General features: G+C 43.9%; 1 protein-coding gene across 1 annotated transcript; it reads left to right on the forward strand.

Annotated features, from left to right (window-relative positions):
- Nucleotides 1-16,155: 16,155 nt before the first annotated feature.
- Nucleotides 16,156-26,199, forward strand: CYP11A1 (cytochrome P450 family 11 subfamily A member 1). The gene is made up of 9 exons (XM_087878107.1): nt 16,156-16,571; nt 19,024-19,179; nt 20,174-20,373; nt 20,925-21,128; nt 21,671-21,831; nt 22,052-22,218; nt 22,922-23,000; nt 24,098-24,292; nt 25,439-26,199. The coding sequence occupies exons 1-9, from the start codon at nt 16,291-16,293 to the stop codon at nt 25,559-25,561; spliced, it is 1,566 nt and encodes a 521-aa protein (XP_087734233.1). The 5' UTR covers nt 16,156-16,290; the 3' UTR covers nt 25,562-26,199.
- The last annotated feature ends 1,034 nt before the right edge of the window (nt 26,200-27,233 follow it).

A 27,233-nucleotide genomic window follows, 5' to 3' on the forward strand; every position in this document is an offset into this window, starting at 1 on the left:
AATATAGAACATTGGTTTGAGTATCTTTTGTTTGGGCACAGATGCTAGCTTAGAAGGTATTCGAAAGGGGGAAATTGAGGAGCCGCCCAGCCTGAAAAACCCGATTACTTAGTTAGTTCTTGCAAAGTTTTCCGTAAAAGGAAGGCCCTTCACCTCTGCAGCTGACCAAATGCAAATTGCACAGGAAGCAGCTGAGACTCATCTCTGGCCGCTGGAGAGCAGATGGGCAAAAAAAAAAAAAAAAAAAAAAGAGCCTGGTAGCAGCTGGGGCTGAGCAGGAAGAGGAAAAGGAAGAACTTCCCATCTAGGCAGAGCCGTCGACAGAAGCCACTGAGCTCAGCAGGAGTCATCGGAGGTGATTTGCCAAAGGTGGCTCTTCTGTCTGGACACATGCTGGGCACAGCAGGTGTCAGCATAGTTGCAAAGAGACATCCTCGAGTTTTTGTATCCAGCGCGGGAAATCACGCTGCAGGCCAATTGCCAAGGACTGTTCTGTCTGTCTCTCTTTCCTATAGCTCTCTGTCCTCTTGTCAACATCATCTCTCTCTCTCTCTTTCTATCATCCATCCATCCATTCATTATCTATCTATCTCTCTCTCTATCTCTCTATCTCTCTCTCTCTCTATCTATCTATCTATCTATCTATCTATCTATCTATCTATCTATCATCATCTATGTCTGTCTGTGTCTCTGTCTGTCTATCTGTCTGTCTGTCTGTCTCTCTCTCTCTCTATCATGTCTCTCTTTCTCTATCATCTATCTTTCCTCAGCATCTATCATTTCATCTTTATTGTCTGTCTCCCTCTCTCCATCATATTTCTTCTTCTTCTTCTTCTTCTTCTTCTTCTTCTTCTTCTTCTTCTTCTTCTTCTTCTTCTTCTTCTTCTTCTTCTTCTTCTTCTTCTTCTTCTTCTTCTTCTTCTTCTCCTGCGCGAGCTGCACTGGCTCCCAGTGGTCTTCCGGGTGCGATTCAAGGTGTTGGTTACCACCTTTAAAGCGCTCCATGGCATAGGACCCGGGTACCTTCGAGACCGTCTTCTGCCACCAATAGCCTCCCACAGGCCAGTCCGCTCCCACAGAGAGGGTCTCCTCAGGGTGCCATCGGCCAAGTTATGTCGGCTGGCGACACCCAGGGGGAGGGCCTTCTCTGTGGGAGCCCCAGCCCTGTGGAACGAACTGCCCCCGGAAATTCGTAAAATTTCTGACCTCCGGGTATTTCACTGCGCACTCAAGACCCTATTGTTCCGCCAGGCTGGGTTAGCAACATAATTTTTAATTGGATGTTTTAAATTTTTGGGGTTTTAAATTAAGCCAAATTATTTAATACTTTTAAATTGTTTTAAATTGATGTTTATTTTGTTTTTAAATAGGCTGTACACCGCCCTGAGTCCTTCGGGAGAAGGGCGGTATAGAAATAAAATTCTTCTCCTCCTCCTCCTCCTCCTCCTCCTCCTCCTCCTCCTCCTCCTCCTCCTCCTTCTTCTTCCTCCTCCTCCTCCTCCTCCTCCTCCTCCTCTTCCCCTCCTCCTCCCCTCCTCCTCCTTCTATCTTTTCATCTTTATTGTCTATCTCATCTGCCTGCCCTGCCCTGCCCTATCTATCTATCTATCTATCTATCTATCTATCTATCTATCTATCTATCTATCATCTATCTATCATCTATGTCTTTCTGTGTCTCTGTCTGTCTGTGTCTGTCTGTCTGTTTCTCTCTCTCTCTATCATCTCTCTATCTTCATCAGCTTCTATCTTTTCATCTTTGTTGTCTGTCTCTCTCTCTCCATCATGTTTCTTCTTCTTCTTCTTCTTCTTCTTCTTCTTCTTCTTCTTCTTCTTCTTCTTCTTCTTCTTCTCCTTCTCCTTCTCCTTCTCCTTCTCCTTCTCCTTCCTCTTCTTCCTCTTCCTCTTCTTCTTCCTCTTCCTCTTCTTCTTCTTCAACCAATTTTGCCTTTTTTTATTTTCATGGAGTAGTAAACCTGACATACTTCTAATAAATGACAATACTGATGCTCACTTTTTTAAAAAAAACATGCAGTCAAATCTAGAAGCTGTTGAAAGACCTTCTCGGTGGTAACTTTCAGAGCTAAGCCCCCAATTTCAGTTCTTCTTTTTAGTCAAATCTTGTCCTCCTAAATTACTCTGTCCCCATTTGTAAACCCCTGGAGATCACAGGGATTCCCCCACTCCCAACCTTTAACACTCTGCAAATGAATATTCAGATAGAAAAGAGAGAGTTTGCATTTCTGGTTTGTATTAATAGGATGACTTAAAATGAAACCAGACATTTTAAGCAGAGCCTTAAAGCACCTGTTAAATTCAGGCCTCTACGATCTCCTGATTATACTGTAGCTTTGGCAAAAGATTTTTAATGATCCAATCAAAAGGTTTTAAAATGCCCTTTTTTGGAGGCACTACATAAATCCTTAAACAGAGGAATTTTTTTTTACACCATAGATGTGATTTCCCTTGTTCTGGAATGTGCTTTTAATTGGTCTTGGCTAAACCCTGGCGTTTCTCCCATTTAAACAAACTCAGATAAGGTCAGCCAGGTGCTCCTCCCGATTTCAAACAGTATAATTAACACCTTGCTCCAAGTTTAAAGTTTATGATCTGTAAACTTTATCTCTGTACCCAGGGATCATTTTTTTTTTAAATAAATGCTTTATTGAAGAAATTTTTACAGAACAAAAACGTTTAAAAGAAGAAGAAGAAAAATAAAGGAAAGTGAAAGAAAAGGGATGAGAAAAGAATGAAAGAAATGAAAGAGAAAGGAGGGGAAAAACGATCATCTGATCTTTACAGCAGTAATAAATGCATTTGGTTTTCATTTTCTCTGTCTAAGGTTACATCGTAATTCCCTTCTTTCCTACCCCCCCGCCCACTCTCTTTTTCTCGCTCTCTTTAATAACATTTGCTAGTCTTCCAAATATTTCCTGATTGTTTGAAACTCTGCCACCCATCCTTCAAATGTATCCTGGGGCAGGAACTTCCATTCACGTCTTGTTAACAATTCCATTTTCTTTGGTACTTTCTGTATTTGTGCCAGACAGTTTCACTGAATGACTCTTAAATATTAACATTATGAAAAGCCCCGTCCAGTCATTCTTCCTCCTGCATGCCCGCGTGCATGATTAAAACAAAAAGCAAAAACAAATGCCTCTTATCGTCTACTTTTATCAGAAGCACAAAACTTCCTCTTGATTACAAAATGACGATCATTCAGGAACTGATCACATCGTTGGATAACAACATCTATGGCAGTGATGGCTAACCTTTTTGCCACTGCGTGCCAAAAGCGTGGGGAGAGTGGGGGGTGGTGTGCGTGTGTGGCCACACCCATAATTCAATGCCTCCGTGCCCTGCCCCCACCCATGCATACGTGACCCCCCCGCACTCCCCACACTTTTAGCACCAGACGGCAAAAAGGTTACAGGTGGACCCGGTAGGCCTGTTTTTCACCCTCCCCAGGTTCCAGAGGCTTTCTTGGAGCCTGGGGAGGGCGAAAACAGCCTTCCCCATATCCCCGGAGGCCCTCCGGAGGCCAGAAATGGCCCCTTTCCCAACTTCCGGTGGGTCCGGAAGGCCCGAAAATCAGCTGGTCGGCGCGTGCATGCACGCTAGAGCTGAGCTAGGGTAACACTTGCATGCCCACAGATATGGCTCCACGTGCCACCTGTGGCACGCGTGTCATAGGTTTGCCATCATGGATCTATGGGAACTGGATTTACCCCAAGATGTAAAGTAAGTTTGCAGAACTGCTAAAGTTACATAAGATATGCCTATCCTTGCCTGAAATCTTAGGGGTGATTTTGTCAACATTTCATAAAATGTAGCAATCACGGATTTTTTATTTTTTTAAAAAAAATTTGAACAACAATAACAACAAAAAAGAAGAAGTAAAATCACATCTTGGCATCCTGGCCAACTCCTGTTATGATTCACGGAATTTTCTATAGGAGGGAATATTCATAGTTCAGGATTGAGATGAAAGGGTCTTTGGTGCTCTCTGAGCTTGGTTACTTTCTTTCAGACATTTCACAACCCAATTAGGTAACAAAAAAGCACAACAACTTGCACCAACTCAGGAAGCTCAAACTACCCAAGGAGCTGCTGATCCAGTTCTACAGAGGAATTATTGAGTCTGTCATCTGCACCTCCATAACTGTCTGGTTTGGCTCTGCAACCCTCCATTGACTTCAGAGGATAATTAGAACTGCAGAAGAAACAATTGCTACCAACCTGCCTTCCATGGAGGACCTGTCTACTGCACGAGTCAAAAAGAGGGCTGTGAAAATATCTACAGACCCCTCACATCCTGGACATAAACTCCTACCCTCAAAACCACGCTATAGAGCACTGCACATCAGAACAACTAGACACAAAAACAGTTTTTTCCCGAATGCCATCACTCTACTAAACAAATAATTCCCTCAACACTGTCAAACTATTCACTAAGTCTGCATTACTATTACTATTAATCTTCTCATCGTTCCTATCACCTATCTCCTCCCACTTATGACTGTATGATTGTAACCTTGTTGCTGGTATCTTTACGATTTATATTGATATTGTTTCCTGATTTCTTATTTGTAACCTATGACTATCATTGTACCTTATGATTCTTGGTGAACATATCTTTTCTTTTATGTACACTGAGAGCGTATGCACCAAGACAAATTCCTTGTGTGTCCAATCACACTTGGCCAATAAAATTCTAATCAGTGCTAGAAGGGAGTGGGGTTTGCTTTCTGTTTATATACAAGTGGATTCCCCTTGTATATAAAATCAGCCATCGATAGACACATAGATATAAATGACCTACCATTCAAAAGAGACAAAGAACCAAAAAAGAAACAGAAATACCCCCTCTCTAGAAAGCCCAGATAAGCAGAGATTAACATCAAGTTTAACAGTAGACCAACAAACAATAAATAAACAATATCCTAATTAGGGACCTCTTAAATCAGACAAACAAACTTAACAGTCAACCTAACCAAGAAATTGTCAAGAATACTCCCACCAACACGAACAGGGCAAACTATTAGTATATAAGAATGAGAGCAAATCCAACTCCCTTCTAGCATGGATGATGTTGTCTAGTTGGGGCCTGAAACATCTACAGGCTCAGAAAGCACTAATCAAAATGTAGATATTTCTAAATTTATTAGATGCCTCTCAATATTTCTAATAAAAGCGCTGGGATCTTGTGATTTTGAGCTTTGGGGAATTTATCAGTGCCTTTGCTCTCTTTTAGATGAGCAGGAATTACGCCGGAGCAGGTGCCCCAGAGATGAGTGGGTGGGGAGAGAACCAAACCCATGACACATTTCTGCTTTGTGCTCTGTTTCCGTACTTCTCAATGTTGCAGAGACATGCTGGTTTTCCCCTCTTCTTACACTCTTATTTTTATTTATTTAATTGTTTGTTTGTCAAACATGTACAAGAATGCAGGTATAGATATGAACATAAACATGAACAAAGGAAGTAAATGCAGATAAATGGAGACAGTAGAACAGGGATGGAAGGCACGCTGGTGCACTTATGCATGCCCCCTTTACGGACCTCTTAGGAATGGGGTGAGGTCCACGGTAGACAGTTTGAGGTTGAAGTTGTGGGGGGTTTGAGGATGTAACAATGGAATCAGGTCAAGCATTCCAGGCCTTGACCACTCTGTTGCTGAAGTCATATTTTCTGCAATCGAGTTTGGAGCGGTTTACCTTGAGTTGGTATCGATTGTTTGCCCGTGTATTATTGAGGTTGAAGCTGAAGAAGTCGTTGACAGGTAAGATGTTGTAGCAGATAATTTTGTATACTATGCTTAGATCGAACCACAGGTGGAGCAGTTCCAGATTGACCAAGCCCAAAATTTCAAGCTTGGTGGCATAGGAAATTCTATTGTGAGTATGGGAGTGGAGTACTCTTCTCGTGAAATACCTTTGAACTCGCTCAATTGTATTAAATGTCCGATATACAGTGTGGGTTCCAGGCGGACGAGCTGTATTCAAGAATTGGTCTGGCAAAGGTTTTTTGCCAAAACTCTCTTTAAATCTTCATTGCAAACAGTAGAGTAGAGTAGAGTAGAAAGGAGTAGAGTAGAGTAGAAAGGAGTAGATTAGAGTAGAGTAGAGTAGAGTAGAGTAGAGTAGAGTAGAGTAGAGTAGAGTAGAGGAATAGGATAGGGTAGGGTAGGGTAGGGTAGGGTAGGGTAGGGTAGGGTAGGGTAGGACAGGACAGGACAGGACAGGACAGGACAGGACAGGACAGGACAGGACAGGACAGGACTAGACTAGAATAACCGAGTTGGAAGGAATCTTGGAGATCTTCTACTCCAACCCCCTGCTCAGGCAGGATGCTGATTCACATGTGGGTTTCCTTTTCTGAGGGAACATTTGAGAACTGAGAACATTTGATAAAGAAGACATGATCACCAGGCTGATGCATTGCTTGGTTCTTTCCACGGTCCCTGCTGGAGCGGAGTCCGGATGGCATTACGGCTGGATGTAATCTCCATTTTAGGGATTTCTAGGGGTACGAAATTTCCCCGAAGAATTTCCTGTCACGGACAGAACCCTCAAACCGAGATTATATCTGACTATCGTGCCAGTCAGACTCAGCTTCTTCAGTGACCGCGAAAAGAACCTCCCGCGGCATCAACCTGATAATCTTGCCTTCTTTATCGAGTGTTCTGTGTTTTTCGGAAGCTCAATCATCTCTGTTCTGAAATTCAGGGGAAATCAAACCATTGCCTAGGTCAGAAGCAATGCAGAAGTTCTACTGAGGTGTCCCTTTCTTAGTGGTCTCAAAACTTCCACTTTTACCTTCTTATTTCAGAGAAAGGGGAACTTTTCTTCCGAGACATTGGGTTGATTCATAAATCTAATCTATCGTGCTTGACTGGCTCTTTGGTTGAGTGGATCCTAGGCAAATCATATTCTGCTGGGCCCCGGGGGTAGTTCCTGTCAGGTGTCTTGGTTCTATCTATCTATCTATCTATCTATCTATCTATCTATCTATCTATCTATCTATCATCTATCTATCTATCTATCATCTGGCAAATTTTAAGACCTGTGGACTTCAACTCCCAGAATTCCCCAGCCAGTTATCACAGAACACCATGACACATTGGAAACAGACCTGTCCAATGTACGGTCATGACTAGGTTGTCCCCCTCTTCTGTGTGGCAGCCCCTCAAATATTGGAAGACTGCTATCATGCCTCCCCTGGTCCATCTCTTCACTAGAATAGCCATGCCCAGTTCCTGCAACTGTTCATCGTATGTTTTAGCCCCAAGTCCCCTCATCATCCTGGTTGCTCTTCTCTGCACTCTTTCTAGAGTCTCAACATCCTTTTTATAGTATGGTGACCAAAACTGGATGACCATTCACTTAATAACCATGGTGTTCGCTTAGGGACTGCAGCTTTTGCTTGACAAGCACAGTGAAAAAGATCAGAAAATTACTTCTGGTCATATGAGTGCTTCGACTCAGGACCGGAAATGTAGAAAAAGCAAGTGGATCTTCCTTGTAGTCCATTCTAGATCGAGATGGTGAAGAAGGCTATTCTTTGAGTAGGAAATGTTCAGGAGACATCTCTGAGTGCATTTACTCCAGGGCTTTATTTGGTCAAATTAATCATTCCTTATTTTAACCCTACTTCTCAATTACTAACGAAATACACACAATTACAGGAGCATGCATGCCTAGCCAATGTACACATGTATTGTTCCTTTAACATTCATATCCTTTCTCTGACTCAGAGTAAGAACGCAAAACCAGGTGAGATGCTAGAGAGGCAGAGTTCATCTGGAGTGCCCATCCTTGGGAAATCAAAAATGAAATTGAATAAAACAAATAAAAGGATATACGTAGTCCTTGGCTTAAGTCCACAATGGAGACCAGGATATCCGTGGTTAAGCAAGGCAACTGTTACGTGTAAAATCCCTGATTTTATAATATTTTTTTGCCTATCCTTGGGAAATGAAAGAATGAAATTGAATAAAAGAAATAAAAGGATATAGATAGTCCTTGACTTAGAAACACAATGACAGGGAATAATGGATGGAAATTGATCAAGGAGAGATTCAACCTGGAAATAAGGAGAAATTTTCTGACAGTGAGAACAATCAACCCGTGGAACAGAAGTTGCCTTCAGAAGTTGTGGGAGCTTCATCTCTGGAGGCTTTCAAGAAGAGACTGGACTGCCATCTGTCAGAAATGGTGTAGGGTCTCCTGCTTGGGTGGGTGGGGGTAATGGATTAGATGATCTACAACAGATTAATCTGTTAATCTGTGATTAAGCAAGGCAATTGTTAAGTGTAAAATTCTTGATATATATATATATATATTGATATATTTGCCAGGTTTGTTAAATGAATCCTTGCGAACACAGCTTCCCCAGAAGCCTGTTGGGAAGGTCACAAAATGGTGATCAGATGATACAGCAACCATCATAAATATGCGCCAGTTGCCAAGCGCCCGAAGTCTGCCACAGTCCTTCGGGATAAGGCTGATAAGCACCCACCTTTATCTCCCTTGACACGCTGCCAAAAACCTAATTGGCAATTAGCTTTGCCAGGCCATACGGAGTACAGAGTCAAAACGGAGCTTCAGAATTTAAACCGACCAGCGTGAACAAAGTTGCTTCCTGCAAAGGCTCATGTGCCTTTGCTCCTCCTTTATGTCTTATGGGAGGGGCCAATCATCTCCTACTCCCGAGTTGCCCCTTTTGTCTTAACTGTTCTTGCCTTCTGGCAACTCAGCGCATACGCGCACTGGGAACAGGCGCGTATGTGCCGACATCAGACTCTGGAGGCTCCGGAGTCAGCACATAACTCCCAGATTGCCCTGGCCCCATCTCTGCCTGTGATGCAGAGTCCTCGTCCGAGGACTGGCCCACGTTCCTCCCCAACCTCCTCACTGTCCGAATCTGCTGCCAGCTCCACAACAGATTTCTCATCTACCTCTTCCTAGATTTTCAGAAAATGCTTAATGTCTTTCTGGGACGCAGGTGGGGGGAAAAAATGGAATTTCTCTTCCGGTTGCCAAAAATGAGTTTCTGAATCACAGAAGCGGCCCAAATTTCCTTGAAAAAGAAAAGCAAATGAAGACCGCATCAGTTCAGTTGAGTTTCTTGAAACCAGCCTAGCCAATAAAAGGAGAGGCTGATCTTGAATCATGCCAGCTCAGAATTACGTCGTCTTCCTGGCTGGTGCCAATATCGCTCTTGGTTGACTCTTTGTCTGCAAACAGCTGGTTTGCACAGTTAATTGGATTTCATAGAATGCTTATAGAATGACTATTGTTCCTTTTCTTCTTATTTGGCCAAAGGGCATTTCCTGAAGCTATTTCATGAAGAAAATGTCATTTCCTATTGGTTCCCTGCCACTCCTGCCGTTCCAGGGCCACAGCCAATTATGGTGCACATACGTGTGTGGGTTGCATGTTTCGCATAGGAACCCACCAAATTTCAGCCAATTCGATTTCCCAACATCGGCTTAACACGCTAATCTGAATCCATGATCTGATGGACTTCCGAACAAAGAAAAAAGCATTTTCGCAGGAACAAATGTTTCTTAAACTTTCAAACAGGGTTCAATTCCGCCCCCGCCCCACCGGTGGAAAGTTTCATGCTTTGAATCACTTTGGGGGGATCTGAATTCAGAAATGATCAGGTTGATTGCAATACAGAGACCGGTAATCCTCCAACTAACAACCGTTCGTTTAGTGCCGTGATGGTGAACCTATGGCACAGGTGGCACGCTGAGCCATATTGGTGGGCATGCGAGCTGAGCCCCGGTGCGCATGCGTGTGCCGGCCAGCTGATTTGCAGGCCTGGGCCCATCAGAAGTCAGAAAATAGGCTGTTTCTGGCCTCAGGAGGGTCTCTGGGGGGTGAGGAAGGCCCGTTTTTCACTCTCCCCAGGCTCCAGAGCCTTTCTAGGAGCCTGGGGAGGGTGAAAACGGCTTTCCCCCCCCGAGGCCTCCAGAGGCCGGAAACGGCCTGTTTCCCGACTTACGGTCCACCGGAAGTCCGGTGGACCACTGTGCCATTGCATGCCAAAAGTGGGGGGAGCACAGAGGGGTCATGCACACATGCACGGGGGGAGGGCACGTAGAATTATGGGTGTGAGCAGGCGTGCGAGCAACCACCTCCCCGCGCGACCCCCGCTTTTGGCACTCGATGGCAAAAAGGTTAGCCATCACTGGTTTAGTGACTCTTCAAAGTTAAAATGCCAATGAAAAAAAGGGAGTTGCGACCATTGTTCACACAATCATTGCAGCATCCTCCTGGTTCATGCAGGGGTGGGATGCTGGGGATCTGCAGGGGTTCAGGAGAACCTCTAGCTAAGATTCTGTGCAGTTCGGAGAACCCCCAAATCCCACTCCTGGCTGGCCCCACCCGCCCTGCCCCTCCCAGGAGTCCCCACACGAGCTGTTTTGGATGCAGGTAAGTGCAGGACATGCATGGAGGCTCAGGGAGGGTGAAAAACGGGCCTACCAGAAGTTTGGGAAGGCCGGAAATGGAGCCGTTTCCGGCCTCCGGAGGGCCTCCGGAGCCTGGGGAGGCCATTTTTGCCCTCCCAGAGGCTCGAGAAAAGCCTTCAGAGCCACACCCACAGAACCAGGGCAAAAATGCACCAAGCCACACCCACAGAACCGGTAGTAAAAAAATTTGAAACCCACCACGGTTTAAGAGGTATTCTGAAATTCTCTAGAGCTCTTGAATATACGGAATTTGTCAGACTCGGTCACCCTAATTTTCCCCCAAAAACCACTCCCTTGTTTGGAACTGTCTATGACCTTACATAATACTTTAATCATTCTTAGGTCCTTGCCAAGACTTGATTTATTAAGTCCCGTCCCCCACCCCCACCCCCAGTCTTTGACTGTAAATCTTCTGTATCCATATAACAAGAATACACTGTTAACTTTGCAAACTAAAACAGCCATGAATTATGACGGATACTTTGGGTTAGACTGGCAGACATGAATGGATGTCTTTGCTGGAAAGCTGAGTCAGCATAAGGAAGATTGACAGATTTTTGCAGTATCCTTCCCCTGCCACGGCCACCAAGCCACGCCCACAGAACTGGTAATAAAAAAAAAATGAATTTCACCACTGGCCTTCTCTTTGGTGGCTCCCTCTCTCTGGAACTTCATCCCCCCCCAGAGATTAGAATGGCCCCGCACTCTTATACTCTTCCGGAAGGCTCTGAAGACCTGGTTCTGCCAGCGGGTCTGGGGTACCCAGAGCGGAAGGGAGCCCATTCAATGGCTTGTGTGATCTGCTGTGTCTTAGCCACTGAGCCACCTAGTCAGGGATGGCTGTGAGTTTTTTGTTGCCTTCAAATCCTGGTGAGTGCTGCTGGGAATGTAATCCCTGCGTGATCTCTCTGTTCTTCTTGCCGATCAGAATAGTAGACCGATACAAAATGCACCCTATATTAGTTAAGATTCTGGATGTTTGCAGATGTTTACTGCCATCTCGTGGTTAAAAAAAAGATAGTGGCCTCTTTGATCCTGCATCAGACTAAGATACAGAACGAGACAATAACAAGAGTTGGAAAGAATGTTTGATTGATTGATTAGTTGATTGACTGATTGATCGATGGTAATACAAAATGAAATTATTTGCTCATTGCAGGTATGTTGCTCTAAAGACAGAAGTGGTCTTTTGAGGGGTGGGTGGGGATTTTTTCAACTCCTAATTTAGCATTCTACTCTGGACTTACTCCGTGAATCTCTGTCTAAAGATCAACAGAACCAAACCCAACTGAACTTCAGAGTCTAGATTCAGTTTTCCAGGCCTTGTACACTATCGCTTCTACTGAATAACAGAGTTGAAAGGGATCTTGGAGGTCTTCTAGTCCAACCCCCTGTTCAAGCAGGAGACCCTATATTAATATTCAGGACAAATGGTTGTCCAGCATATTCTTTAAAACCTCCAGTGATGGAGCATTCACAACTTCTGAAGGCAAGCCATACCAGTGATGAATTGTTCTCACTGTCAGGAAATTTCTCCTTAGTTCTAAGTTGCTTCTCTCCTTGATGAGTTTCCATCCATTGCTTTGTTATTGTTAGTTGCGAAGTTGTGTCCGACCCATCGCGACCTCATGGACAACGTTCCTCCATGTCTTCCTGTCCTCTACCATCCTCTGGAGTCCATTTAACTCACACTGACTGCTTCAGTGACTCCATCCAGCCACCTCGTTCTCTGCCGTCCCCTTCTTCTTTTGCCCTCCATCGTTCCCAGCATGAGGCTCTTCTCCAGGGAGTCCTTCCTTCTCATTAGGTGGCCAAAGCATTTGAGTTTCCTCTTCAGGATCTGGCCTTCTAAAGAGCAGTCAGGGTTGATCTCCTCTAGGACTGACCGGTTGGATGGCCTTGCAATCCAAGGGACTTGCAGGAGTCTTCTCCAGCACCAGAGTTCAAAGGCCTCCATTCTTTGGCGCTCAGCCTTCCTTATGGTCCAACTTTCACAGCCAGACATTGCAACTGGGAAAACCATCGCCTTGACTATATGCACTTTTGTTGGCAGGGTGATGTCTCTGCTTTTTAGTATATTATCTAGATTTGGCATAGCTTTCCTCCCCAGGAGCAAGCGTCTTTTAATTTCTTGGTTGCAGTCCCCATCTGCGGTGATCTTGGAGCCCAGGAAAATAAAATCTGTCACTACCTCCATTTTGGACACTAGAATGTGAAATTTATTTCATTTTTTTCCTACTAGATCAGCAAAGGCCATTTTATATCACAAGTATGAGTCAGTGTGCATATCTGCATGGCATAAAAACACGATAACCACTGATTTCCAGGGAACAAATAATCTTCAAATGTGGATATTGCAAGTCAGGATGTTTTGCTCGCTATCCAGATTTTTGGTGAGTTTAAAGACCATGATCTTCTGACTCTCTTTGGGAACTCTTGAGTTCCTTAATAACTTTAGAGTCCCTGAAATTTTATCAAGATTTCCCCAAGGATTCACCTTGAGTCATAAAGGCTCTCAGCTGACGTTGCTCATGGCATCGCTTTCTTCAGAATGAAAATAGTTAAAAAATATTGGACGAAAATACATACTTGGTTGGGAAAAAAATGACAAAGCAACATATAGACTTGAAACCAGAGATATTTTTTGTTGGGCATTCTACCTGTTGTGAGCCAGGCCCAAGTAGTTAGTATTAAATACAAACAGTTCGAAAACAAACAGACTTTATTAGAACAGCTGAGAATTAACTCATTCTATTCTATTCTATTCTATTCTATTCTATTCTATTCTATTCTATTCTATTCTATTCTATTCTATTCTATTCTATTCTATTCTATTCAAACTTCAAAGAAAGAAAACATTTCCGTTTTCTCGTTTCAAAAAGTGGAGAATATTGACCAGAAATAAGAAGAACTGGTCTGAAAAACACGGACTCTCCTGCCCTTATGGAATAGAGACAGAGTTGGAGTAGTGTTTGAAGGCAGCAAAAGAAATTAACTCAGTTTTGGAATGCAAGTACAAAGATTTTGGGGACTTTAACGCACAGATGTTGGCCTGTTTGAAATTCTAATTGCAAAGTACTCAGTGCCCTTCACCTTTTCTTATATTCCTGCTCTTGCTTTTTGGCAAGAACCCAATCCTTTAATCTCATTTTTTTAACCATTCCTCCCACCCCACCCCAATACTCCCTCTCATTTCTGTGTTGTTGTCGTTTGTCTGGCCGGCAATTTTTGAGTGCTAAGAGAACACAACAGAACACAATTTTTCTTCCTCGGTGGCAGTTTTGACGGCAATGAGAAAACGTATCCAAGGTATGTGTTGGATAATAGGATTTAGCTTGTTTGGTCCAGAAGATGCAACTGGGAGATACCATTTTCAAAGCTAGGCATTCCAGCTGAATATTCCTCTGCTGGGATAACAAGCATAGAAAAATGAAATTGCGATGCGTACCTGGTGGATTCATAATCCAGTTAAGGATTGGTCACACATCAGTTCCTGACTGTCCTCATGACAAGCTGCGTACAAACCCAATATTAATAAAATCCACTATCTTGCAGGTTGCCATATGTACACACATTTCTCAGTATGTACTTTGTTTTCCAAAACTGTAATCTCTCATTTTCTGCTCTGCACTGTCTCTAATATTTTTCAAGCAATTCTTATCATCTCTCTCTCTCTCTCTCTCTCTCTCTCTCCACTCCCTCTCTCGCTCCTCTATCTGCCTGCCTCTCTCTCTCTCTCTCTCTCCATCCATACATCCATCTTCTCTCTCTCTCATCTATATCATCTCTCTCTCTCCCATCTCTCTCTCATCTATCCATTCATCTATCCATCTCCATCTCTTTTATCTATCTATCATCTATCTATCTATCTATCTATCTATCTATCTATCTATCTATCTATCCACCCACCCACCCATGCCCATCCATCCATCCATCCATCCATTCTTTTCTCTCCCCCTCCCCCCTCTCCTCTATCTACCTACTTGCCTGCCTTTCTCTCTCTCTCCATCCATCCATCTCTCTCTCATCTATATCATCTCTCTCTCTATCATCTCTCTATCATCTATTCATCCATCCATCCATCTCTATCTCTTCTATCTATCTATCTATCTATCTATCTATCTATCTATCTATCTATCTATCTATCATCTATCCACCCACCCACACACCCCCATCCATCCATCCATCCATCTCTCATCTATATATCTCTCTTTCTTATCATAGAGAGATGATAATATCTCTATCATCTATCCATCCATCCATCCATCCATCTCTATCTCTTTCATCTATCTATCTATCTATCTATCTATCTATCTATCTATCTATCCATCCATCCACCCACCCACCCACCCCTATCTATCTATCTATCTATCTATCTATCTATCTATCTACCCACCTCTATCTATCTATCTATCTATCTATCTATCTATCTATCTATCCATCCATCCATCCACCCACCCCCTATCTATCTATCTATCTATCTATCTATCTATCTATCTATCTATCTATCATCTATCTATCTATCTATCTATCTATCTATCTATCTATCTATCCACCCACATCTATCTATCTATCTATCTATCTATCTATCTATCTATCTATCTATCTATCATCTATCTATTTGACCAGGGACCTCAAAGGACCTCATAGCTGTTGTCTTAAGCAGTCTGAACAACTGCTATGCTAAACAACTGCTATGCTGACCACGCTTGACCAAAAGTTCCAGGCTGATTGAGATGGGTGGGAATTGTAGGAAAAGGGGGCATTGCTGATTGACTCAGAACAGTTCAGAAGATGTTTCCCACGGTGATCTTGCTCCAATGGAGTCATTCAAGTAGGGATTGGACAGAGGCAATCAACGTTGCTTGATTTTGCACCAAGGAGAAATTTGGTCTTGCTGGGCATCCCCGGAGCTAATATTCTGCAATAAAGGCCAGCTCTAAATGTAACCTGCGAGATTTCGTCGTTTATCACAGAGCTCTTTTGGAAAGGAACAAACATTTATCAACTCTTTACTAGTTTAAGCTTGCCTCAGAGCGTTACTCAGGGCTGGGCTGCTGGGGGTTCGCAGGGGTTCGGGAGAACCTCTAGCTAAGATTCTGTGCAATTCGGAGAACCCACAAATCTCACTCCTGGCTGGCCCCGCCCACCCACCCCTGCCCCTCCCAGGAGTCCCCACGCGGCCTGTTTTGGATGCAGGTAAATGCAGGATGTGCACAGAGGCTCAGGGAGGGCAAAAAATGGCCCTACCTCCAGAGATCCTCCGGAGCCTGGGGAGGCCGTTTTCGCCCTCCCAGAGGCTTGAGGAAAGCCTCTGGAGCCCGGGGAGGGCAAAAAGCCCTCCCCACCATGGTGCAGGAGGCCAACTAGGCCACACCCACCCAACAACCAGGCAGAGAACCCCTCGCTAAAATTTTTGAAGCCTTACTTATTTATTTGGACGGTTGAAAATGGAAAGTTTTTTTGCATTGGAGGAAAATAACACCTTATCATACCGAGTGTGGAGAAACGGCTTTAAAGGCAACAAGTCTCCTTGTGATCTCAGCATTTGTGTGCGCGCGCACACACACACACACTAATTGTGTTTATGAAAAATGCGATGGGAAGGATTTCAGAGCGAACTTTGATTGGACAAAGTTCATCCTTGAACAGGCCATTCCCGAGCTATAAAACTTACAGTTTTGGAGGTCTCCTAGCATTTTCAAGGATTTTGGCCTCCGGTGCTGGTTTCTGACTCCCTTCCCTCCTTTTTTTTTCAACTCCCCCCCCCCATTTTATTTTTTTCCCTTCCTTTGGTGTGGAAAAAAAAAATGCTGCTCAGGCTCCATCCCTTCCTTCCTGCTTTGGGCATCTCCAATTCTTTGCGGTCCCTGTTTTGCCCTGAAGATGCATCCAAGCCTGGCATTCTCCAACTTCACACGACTTCCAGAGCTCCAGCCCAGGAGAACCCACTGAAGCCCTTCAGCGATTTGCCAGGAAATTGGAAAACCAGCTCGATCTTTAATCTCTATCAATTCTGGAAGGATGACGGTTTCCATAACCTTCACAACATTATGGTGGACAAATTTCAGACCTTTGGTCCTATTTATAGGTAAGCCGGGGAGGTCGCTTAGACCTGGTGAGATTCTGCTCTCTTTCCCAAACTTTTTCCAATATATATATATATATATATATATATATATATATATATATATATATATATATATATATATATTTTTTTTTCCTGGCTGGTTTCCCCCTTGAAGGATTGCAATAATTCTTCTCTTTTTCTCTCCCTGCCTCTGGTTTGCTTCAAACATTCCTCTGTTAATGTGAGGGTCCTCTCTGAATTTGGTGGTTTTCTGGCAGATAAGAATAAGAATAAGAATAATTTTCTAAATTGATTTTGAACTTAATATCAGCAGCTAGGCTGCTGGTAGCGCAATATTGGAAGAAGGACTCTTTGCCTACTATTGAAGAGTGGATAAAAGTAACAAACCTAGCAGAGATGGCAAAAATCTTGGCGTACTTGAAGGACCACACGCAAGAAAGATACGTATCGGAATGGAGAAGATGGATTGATTATATTCAAAATAAGTATCAGACAAGAAAATATCAAATAGCTTATGAATGAATGTTAGTATTAGAAGTATAATACTAATATAATATACTAACATACTAATATACTAATATACTAATATACTAATATACTAATATACTAATATACTAATATACTAATATACTAATATAATATAGTATTGGTTATCTGTAGTGGAGTTAAGGTTTCAGTGGGGGAGGTAGAACTTTGAAGATAAGTAGATTAATCTAGTTTATGTTTGATTAAATGAAATACCTTGTATTTTGCTCTGGGAAGTTGGGGGGGGGAGGGGGGAATGAAGGGGGGGAAAGGGTGGGAGGAACAGGGGGAAAATTTTTTTTGTATTTTCTTTTTGTAAAACTTTTCAATAAAAAAAAAAGAATAAGAATAATTTTATTTCTATACCTATATCTATCTATATATATAGATGTTTCTTTTTTTTTTAAAGAAATTTTATTGAATTTATAAACATATATATATTTACATTTCCATTAATATCGGATGCGCAGTGTTTTTAACTATATACAAAATATATTTCTGGTGTCAATTCTGGCAGATGTTTTATTACCCAAGCTAAGTAGGTAACTTCATCTGACCTGCCCTAGTTTGGTAATGAAATGTTTTTTTTTTTTTGCAAGAAAACCACCACAAGCTCAAAGCACCGAGGTCAATCTGGAGCTACACATATTCTCTTTTATGGATTTCCCCCTGTTAAGTCTTCATGAGAGGCCATTGCAATGGGAAATGCATTACGGTGTGGGATGCTGGCTTGACAGCAACGGATAGAAAAATGCTACAGAGGGTGGTACAAAACATCAGGGGCTGCCCCCCCCCCCCGATACCGTTAGATGAGGTCGCTAGGACTCGCTGCCTTAGAAGAGTGAGGAAAATCCTCAAGGACGACTCTCATCCTGGTCAGCCCTTTTTACACTCCTATCATCGGGAAGGAGATACAGAAGGACAGCCTGCCACATAAACAGGCTGAAGGACAGTTTTTATCCGTGGGCTGTCAGACTCCTGAATGAAAAGTAACTCTACAACAAGTGTTTCTCAACCTTGGGAGCTTGAAGATGGGTGGACTTCAACTCCCAGAATCCCCCAGCCAGCGCTGCTGGCTGGGGGATTCTGGGAGTTGAAGTCCACCCATCTTCAAGCTTCCAAGGTTGAGAAACACTGCTTTACAACAATATTGTACGATTGACTTGCGGGGCACGATATGCAGTACGTTCCCATGGGGCAATAGGATTGGGTGTTTGTTAGCAGGATTCACTGGGCCAGATTTTTGTCTTTCACTGTGAGTTGTATTGTGTTGGGGGAAGGAGGGGGTTGCATGAAGGGAGGCTCAGCCAATCTCATAGTACACGTCTTGGTCAGGGATGGGTTCTAACTGGCTTTACTACCGGTTCTCTTTGTGCGCGCGCTTTGTGCACGATTGCCTCTTCGGTCACGCACTTTGCGCGTGATCTCGGTGCGCATGCTCCCATTGCTTGCCTGCGCACCAAATTTGTGTTTTGCGCAAGCGCGTCGCGAATCTGCCCAGCTGAGGTGTGGCAATCCGCTCTGCCGCACCTCTCAGCTGGGCGAAAAAAAGAAGAAATATAAGGTTGGCATAACGCCGGGGCGGGTGGGAGGGCCCAGCTCCCGAAGACAGAGAACCGGTTCGGTGACGTCATATCGTCACCGCTACCGGCTCTCAAGAACCGGTGCGAACCGGGAGCAACCCACCACTGGTGTTGGTACTCTAACAATAAAGGTTTGAATTGAATTGAATTTGAATGGAATGCAGTATTTAAAACTTGACATACTTTGTATGTATATATGTAAAGAATTGGTTTTTTTTTAAAAAAAAAATGGAAATAAACTTTATTTAAAAAAAAAAAAGATTTCAGTTTCAATAACCTTAAACCTGTGACAGACACCATCCAGCCTTTAATGCCTAAAATGAGGTGCCGATATGTCTTCACAGGGAGAAACTGGGCAGCTACGAGAGCATCAACATTATTGATCCCGAGGACGCTGCCATCCTCTTCAGATCGGAAGGCTTGTACCCGGAGAGATTTACGGTACCGCCTTGGATCGCCTATCGGGAATTCCGTAACAAGCCTTGTGGGGTTCTCTTGAAGTAAGAACCCCACGAGATGTAGGGGGGACTGGCCCATGGGTCTTCTGAGGAGGCAATGGCCACCAAGACACTGACTGGACCCCACACCAGAACCAAGGGTTGGGGCTGGAGATCCTTCAGAGAGAAATTGGAAGCTTGCTTGATCCTGAGGGTGATTTGGTCATAGGGAGAGGGGAAAGGATGTTATTTCTCCATTTCTTCTTCAACTTGCTTTAGAATTTCTTTAGAATTTCTTTTTTTGCTATCGATGAGCTGTCTTGATTATAGAATAGAATAGAATAGAATAGAATAGAATAGAATAGAATAGAATAGAATAGAATAGGGTAGGGTAGAGTAGAATAGTGTAGGGTAGGGTAGGGTAGGGTAGGGTAGACTAGACTAGACTAGACTAGAGTAGGGTAGGGTAGGGTAGGGTAGGGTAGAATAGGGTAGGGTAGGGTAGGGTAGGGTAGGATAGAATAGAATAGAATAGAATAGAATAGGGTAGGGTAGGGTAGGGTAGAATAGGGTAGACTAGACTAGACTAGACTAGACTAGACTAGACTAGACTAGACTAGACTAGAATAGAATAGAATAGAATAGAATAGAAGCTGGAAGGGACCTTGGAGGTCTTCTAGTCCAGCCCCCTGCTCAAGCAGGAGGACCTATACTATTTCAGAGAAGTGGCTGTCTAGTTTCTTCTTTAAAAACCTCCAGTGAAAACTGGTCTTAAGTCACCTTTTTCAGTGCCATTGTAACTTCAAACGGTCACTAAATGAATGGCTTTAAGTCAAGGATCTCCTGTATAAGAATGGAAATCTCCTCCTTACAAATACCAGCCCTTCCTCGACCCCCATATATATCACTGACCATTTTCATCCCTCCTAAGGATGATCCCTTCTCCACCAGCTTGAAGGGGCAGAGCTGACAAACTGGAGACATTATGACCGAATTGGAATAAATTGGAATAAATTGGAATACTAAGTCAACCTTGGAATGACTTTTAACTTTCTAGGAAAGGAGACAGTTGGCGCCAGGACCGCCTAGTCCTGAACAAGGAAGCCATGTCCCTCAAAGTCACGGATAACTTCATACCTCTCCTGAACGAAGTCGGGGAAGATTTCGTCAAGAGGATGGAGATGAAGGTGGGAAGCAGTCCGCAAGACAAATGGACAACCGATCTGACCCACGAGCTTTTCCGGTTCGCCTTGGAATGTGAGTGGAAGAGAAGGGGTTGGGTTGGGTTGGGTTGGGTTGGGATGGGATGGGATGGGAGGAGGGGGAGTCTCAAGAATTAGACAACCATGTATTTTGTTGCTGGGTGGCCAGGGTGGGTGTAGCCTACTCAGCCTCCTGCACCATGGTGGGGGAGGGGCATTTTCACCCTTCCCAGGCTCCGGAGGCTTTCCTTGAGCCTCTGGGCCCCATTTTGTGCCTAGTAGGTCTCCCTGCACTTACCTGGGAACCAAAATGGGGCATGTGCGGACTCCTGGAAGGGGAGGGGAGGGGAGGGGCCACCCAGCAATTTAACTATTGGTTCTCCTGAACTGGCCTGAACCGGCTGAATCCCACCATTGATGTTACCTAGTTGGGTAATGAAACATCTGTATGAAAACAACCCAGCTCAGAGAGCATCAAGGACCCCACAGCAACAGATATGATGCACAGCAAATTCATTAGAAGGTGATCTCTGTCCTTGTGGGAGACCTGGTCTTGATATCTTCATCCATCTTCTTCCATCTTCATCCATCTCTCTCTTCCCACAGCTGTATGCAATGTCCTCTATGGGACCCGGTTGGGACTACTTCAGGATTTCATTGACCCTGAGGCACAGAAGTTCATCGATGCCATTACCTTGATGTTTAATTCCACTGCACCCATGTTGTACATACCACCGGAATTTCTGCGCAGGATCAATTCCAAGTTTTGGCAGGATCATGTCAATGCTTGGGATATCATCTTCATGCATGGTGAGTGGGCCCGTGTGGCGGTTGTGTGATCCTGCACCCTTCCAACCTTCACCCAGTGACAGAACAGAAAAGTGGCTAGTCTGGTGAGAACAGAGGAACAGAGGTGATATTCAGCCGGCTCAGACCGGTTCGCCTGAACCAGTAGCGATGTGGTTATTAGTCAGGCAGTTGTTATAATGAGGCCGATGTCTCTGATGCGATTATAGACAATAGCCTGTAGAGCTGCTGTATTGACATCTTGGCATCCGTGTCATCAACCAAGTGGGGCCGCCCACCCGCCCCAGCTCTATGCCATCCTATTTAGGCATGTTTTTGAGGCCGGGTGCACACATGTAAGGTGCGTTCGCCAGCAAAGCGCATGCATGGAAGGCCGGGCGCATGCGAACAAAGCGAGTCAGTGCACCCATGCACATTTGCAAACCGGTAGAGAAAGTAAGTGAATTCCACCCGTGGTAAGGAAGCTTCCACGCAGATGTTATTGTTTCAATAAAAGTGTGTTGTATTTATTTGTTATGTCTACCGCTACGCCTCCATCTCACCAGCCGATAAATGTATACAGAACATCTACCAAGACCTCTGTTTTAACCAGACGCGTGCCAAAGAGTACCAAGGTATTCTCTGCAGCCTTTTGATACAGAACAAGATGCCGCTAGAAGACATCAAAGCCAGCATAACCGAGATGATGGCAGGAGGGGTGGACACGGTAAGGAGAGATCTGGACAGTTTCTTCAGAGGTCTCCTTCAAATGGTTGCTTTGATTCTATTCCAGAGGTCCTCAAACTTGGCAGCTTTAAGACTTGTGGACTTCAACTCAAGGTTGAAGACCCCTGAACTTAAAGGAAGCACACACATTTTTGCAGGGGTGGCTGAGAAAACTCACTTAAGGATGCACCCATGGTCCGATATTATGTATTTTCACCCAGACTTCCATCACCCTCCAGTGGGCTCTGTACGAACTCGCTCGCACGCCGCACCTTCAGGAGCAACTGAGATCTGAAATCTCTGCAGCCAAAGCATCTTCCCAGGGAGATGTTGCGAAGATGATGAAGTCCACCCCATTGCTCAAAGCAGCCATCAAAGAAACACTAAGGTACAAAATGTCCCAAAATTTCTTTTGCGGGATCAACTCCTGATGTCTGAATGTGCTACACAGTTCAACACTGGCTACTTTCAAGACAGGTTCATCTCTGAATATTTATTTGTTTGTTTGTTTGTTTGTCAAACATGTACAAGATAACAATTATAGGTATGAACATAAACATGAACAAAGCAAGTAAATACAGATAAATGGGGACAATAAGACAGGGATGGTAGGCAGGCTGGTGCACTTATGCACGTACCCTTTACGGACCTCTTAGGAATGGGGTGAGGTCCACGGTAGACAGTTTGAGATTGAAGCTATGGGGGTTTAGAGGATCAGGTGGAGCATTCCAGGCGTTGACCACTCTGTTGCTGAAGTCCTATTTCCTGCAATTGAGTTTGAAGCGATTTACCTTGAATTTTGTATCGATTGTTTGCCTGTATATTATTGCGGGTGAAGCTGAAGAAGTCGTTGAAGAAGCTGAATATCTTCCTGAGTTTAAAAAAAAAAAAAAATCCAGTGTGTTAGAAGGAATTGTTGAGGACATTGAGGAATTTGGTAAGGAAAAGTCTCGGAAAAATGTCGCAACGAGTCACACGTTGTCTAGTAGTTTAGAATTGTTGTTGAATCCTATGTTTAGATTCCTTGGGCTGGAAAAAATAATTTTAAGATCATAACTGTCTCTCTTCTTCTTCCTCTGCTTTCACTCCAGACTTCATCCAGTTGCAGTGACGTTGCAGAGATACACAACCCAAGAGATTGTCCTTCAAAATTACCGTATCCCTGCCAATGTGAGTACCGTATTTTTCGGACTATAAGATGCACCAGAGTATAAGACACACCAAGATTTAGAAGAGGAAAACAAGAAAAAATAGTTTTTGGCCTTTGCGCATCCGGTTTTTGCCCTCCCCAGCCCCCGGGAACACTCTGCAGGCCTCCCAAACCCTCTGCGCATCCAGTTTTTCCAAAAAACTGGCCTGTTTTTGGCGAAAATGGGACGTGCGGGGCGAGGTTTCTGGAGGCCAAAAATGGCTGTATTTGGTGTATAAGACACACCAACATTTCCACCCTCTTTTGGTGGGGTGGTGGTGGTGGAAATTTGTGCCTTATATTCTGAAAAGTATGGTAATCTGATAATGAGGATGACCGTTTTTAACAAATTTCAAGCCCTGCCTTTTCTCCAAAGTTCTGAAGTTGGTGAAGGTGGTCATTCCCTTGAGATCACACAAAGAGCAGTCCACATTTGAACGAGCGACAGCAGATTATTCCATACTTACAGTACATGTATCTATCTATCTATCTATCTATCTATCTATCTATCTATCTATCTATCATCTATCTATCTATCTATCTATCTATCTATCTATCTATCTATCATCTATCATCTATCATCTATCTATCTATCTATCTATCTATCTATCTATCTATCTATCTATCTATCTATCTATCATCTATCTATCAGGGGTGAAATCCAGCAGGTTCTGACAGGTTCTGGAGAACCGGTAGCGGAAAATTTGAGCAGTTTGGAGAACCAGTAAATACCACCTCTGGCTGGCCCCAGAGTGGGGCGGGAATGGAGATTTTGCAATATCGTTCCTCTGCCACGCCCACAGAACTGGTAGTAAAAAAATTTGGATTTCACTACTGATATATATTGGTTGGAGACCATCTTCCCACTGGTGACTTGTATTGTCTTCTAGCATCACCTAATCTATTGTGGCAGTGAGATAAACCTTGTTCTCATGAATAGCATGCTGGCCCAAGGATGGATGAAGACGTCTAGAAGTTGCCAGAAGTCGTTCTTGCTGATGCTAGTTTTAATCTTGTTTAGATACAACTCATAAATCCTCATTTACTCCCCCCGCCCTGTCCCAACTTTTCTTCACAGGTATTAGTCCAGGTAGGACTTTATGCAATGTTTCGGGATTCCAGATTTTTCTCCAAACCTCTGCAGTTCAACCCAGAAAGGTGGATTAAGACTGAGGACCCCAAATATTTCAGAGGATTAAGTTTTGGCTTTGGGCCACGTCAGTGTCTTGGCCGCAGAATTGCCGAGATGGAGATGCAGCTGTTTTTGATCCATGTAAGTCCAGTTCTGCCACCCAACTCATCATGGAAGGACAGGCTGGAGAAATGCGGAGAGGGTGGGCTGGTCCTTTGTCTTACACATATATGTTCTCAGCTAGCATTTTAGACGATTGTATAAGAATCATGACTTGGCAGGTCAGGGCCAAATCGGGTGACGTGAGGACAGAAGAGAATATTTTCAGCTCAGGATGGAACTGTGGGGTCCTTGCAGATGTTTCATTACCCAACTAGGTAACATCTTCCAGGTAACATCATCAGTGCACTGATGATATTATCTAGTTGGGTCATAAAATGTCTTGAAGAATATAACTGAGCTCAGAGGGAACCCCACTGGACCAAAGCCCAAGTAGTGATTACCAAACACAATTCAGTCCTCAACAAACTTATTTTATTAAAACAGCTGAGAATTAATTCATTCTCAGCTTAGTCCAAAACAAAATTCTTGATAACCAGTCCTAAGGCCTTATCACCAACCTTTGATGTCTTTGGCAACCTGCCAAAGGCTTTTCTTGGCAAAAACCCCACAAAGTTCAAGAAACTCTGATAAGAAGCACTGGAATCAACGTTGCTTTTCTACAAAGATTGGGAGTGGCCAATCATCTTCTGGCCTTACTCCCGAGTCGTCCTTTTTGCTTCAGCTGCTCTTGCCTTCTGGCAACTCTTCACATGCGTGCACTAGGAACAGGCTCCTCCTGTTGCTCCGCCTCTGGAGGCTCCGGAGTCCGCGCATCGCTCCCAGATGGCCCTGGCCCCATCTCTGCCTCCGACACAGACTCCTCGTCCCGGTCTTCCCCTGACTCCAGGACTGGCCCATTGTCCTCCCCAACCTCCTCACTGTCCGACTCCGCTGCCAGGTCTGCAAGCTGCTGGCAGACCACAACACCCATAGCATTCCTCCTCCTCCTCCTCCTCCTCCTCCTCCTCCTCCTCCTCCTCCTCCTCCTCCTCCTCCTCCTCCTCCTCCTCCTCCACGGGTCATGAAACCCTCAAAAGAAAACAACCAAGCTTAGACAGCTCAGGTGACACTGTGGCCAATCTTTTCTATGTAGAGACAGGTTTTGAAGTTTGAGGCTCATGATTTGGCAGCCCTCTGTGACTTCCTCTGGTTTATTCCCCCCACCCCCACCCCCTTCTCCTTCAGATGCTGGAAAAATTCAAGATTGAAATAAAGAGAGGTGTGGAAGTTGGTACCACTTTTGGCCTTATCCTGATTCCAGACAAGCCAATCTATTTGACGCTACGTCCTCATCATTCCCATCAGTGAACTGGGTGAAATTTTCCAGAAGCACCTGGTGCCTCTTTTCAAAACACTTGGAGAAGGGATGGAGTTGCCCGCTCGGCTCTTAGGGATCGCAGCCCAATGATGTTCCCAATGTCAGATGTTTACTAAACACTGAACTCAAATCAAGGTTGGGGTGCAGCAGGATATTCTGGCTTTCTTGGTTTTTTTTTACTCATGTAATACAATTTAGATAAGAACAAAGAAGATTTCCCTACCCAGATCTTCCTGTACACATAGCACTCTACTAGGTTTAATGTTATTAGATTTAAGAAGATTCCTTCTCACTGGATCGAAGTACCTTCTAGCTGGACCGATGTTGCATCTCGTCCATCTTTGTGTTTTCCATCATGTCCAACCAGATCCCTTTGGGAAGTTTTCAAAGATGGTATGACATTTATAGGGTCTCTCAACTCTTGATTTCTCCTCTCGGGCAATGGCAGAAGGCTACTTCTGAAGACAGAGGCTGCATTGAGTTGCCAAGGACAACATCTTTTGGTTGACCTCTTATCTGCCCATTTCTCTAGCCCTTTATCAATGATATCTCTGCCATGGCCATTGCAACCTTCTGAGTCATTATATGTTAATTATGTGTTAAATGAAATAAAATTCTTTTATTTTGAGTCTCTTGACAAACTGCCACATTGGGTGCCTCTACCACAGGGGTCTGCAACCTTAAACACTCAAAGAGCCATTTGGACCCATTTCCCACAGAAAAGAAAACACCGGGAGCCACAAAACCCTTCCTGTGCCTATTTCTTGAGCAGCCACAAAACTAGTATATATAGTTGAATTAAACATTCTGTTTTCTTCTGAAACTTTTCTTTTCTTGGATTTAATCCATGGTTGGCCTACTGGGGGTTGAAAAGCTCAATAAATCGCGTACCAGCAGGTTTCGCACATTGGCGGTTGTGACGCATATTTTGAGTGACAGGGAGCCTCAGCAGAGGGCTGAAAGAGCCACATGTGGCTCCAGAGCCACAGGTTGCTGACCCCTGCTCTAGCAGATGAGGAAAACTATTCACTTCCTGAAAGACGGCCCACCCTCAAAACTGAGGCCAACATGGCAAATAATGAATGAGGAATCGATGGTTAGCTCCAAAGGTGCTTTCTTCAGAGCTGAAGAAGCTTCTTGCATGAGAAGCAAAACATCTTCAAAGAAAAACCAGAAAGTCCAGTTGCCTCTTGAAAAAGCACCTTTGGGACAACCATGACCTGGATGACTGAGAAGCTCCATAGACATTTAACCATGATTAGATGGCCAGACCTTCTCCAAAATTTGTTTCCAGCCAGGATTTTTGTTATGCTCCGATAAAGTTTTTGAAACTTAGTGTTCTGTAACCAAGTCCAAAAACTAAGATCATAATAATGTCAGTGAAATATGACTGCTACGGAGACATTTTTCAAAATAGAGCCGTTGACTTCACCGTTGGCTAAGAAAGCAGATGAATGAGAACAGAACTAGGAAAAAATAAGCTCATGTCACTCCCAGAAGCTCCAGCTTGGTTGTAAGCTTACATTAATAGAATCTTGCAAGTCTGAAAATATTTCTCTCTCTTTCCCTCACCCCTTTATGGTCCAAGAAGCTAGGGAGATGTTCCCCACTGTCATATTCCTGCAGTAGAACCAGTTGATCTGACTTCTGCCTGGCCAGTAG

This window comes from Pantherophis guttatus, chromosome 13 (assembly GCF_059756535.1).
Source record: "Pantherophis guttatus breed Tessera chromosome 13, ASM5975653v1, whole genome shotgun sequence".
Classification (NCBI taxonomy): Eukaryota; Metazoa; Chordata; class Lepidosauria; order Squamata; family Colubridae; genus Pantherophis; species Pantherophis guttatus.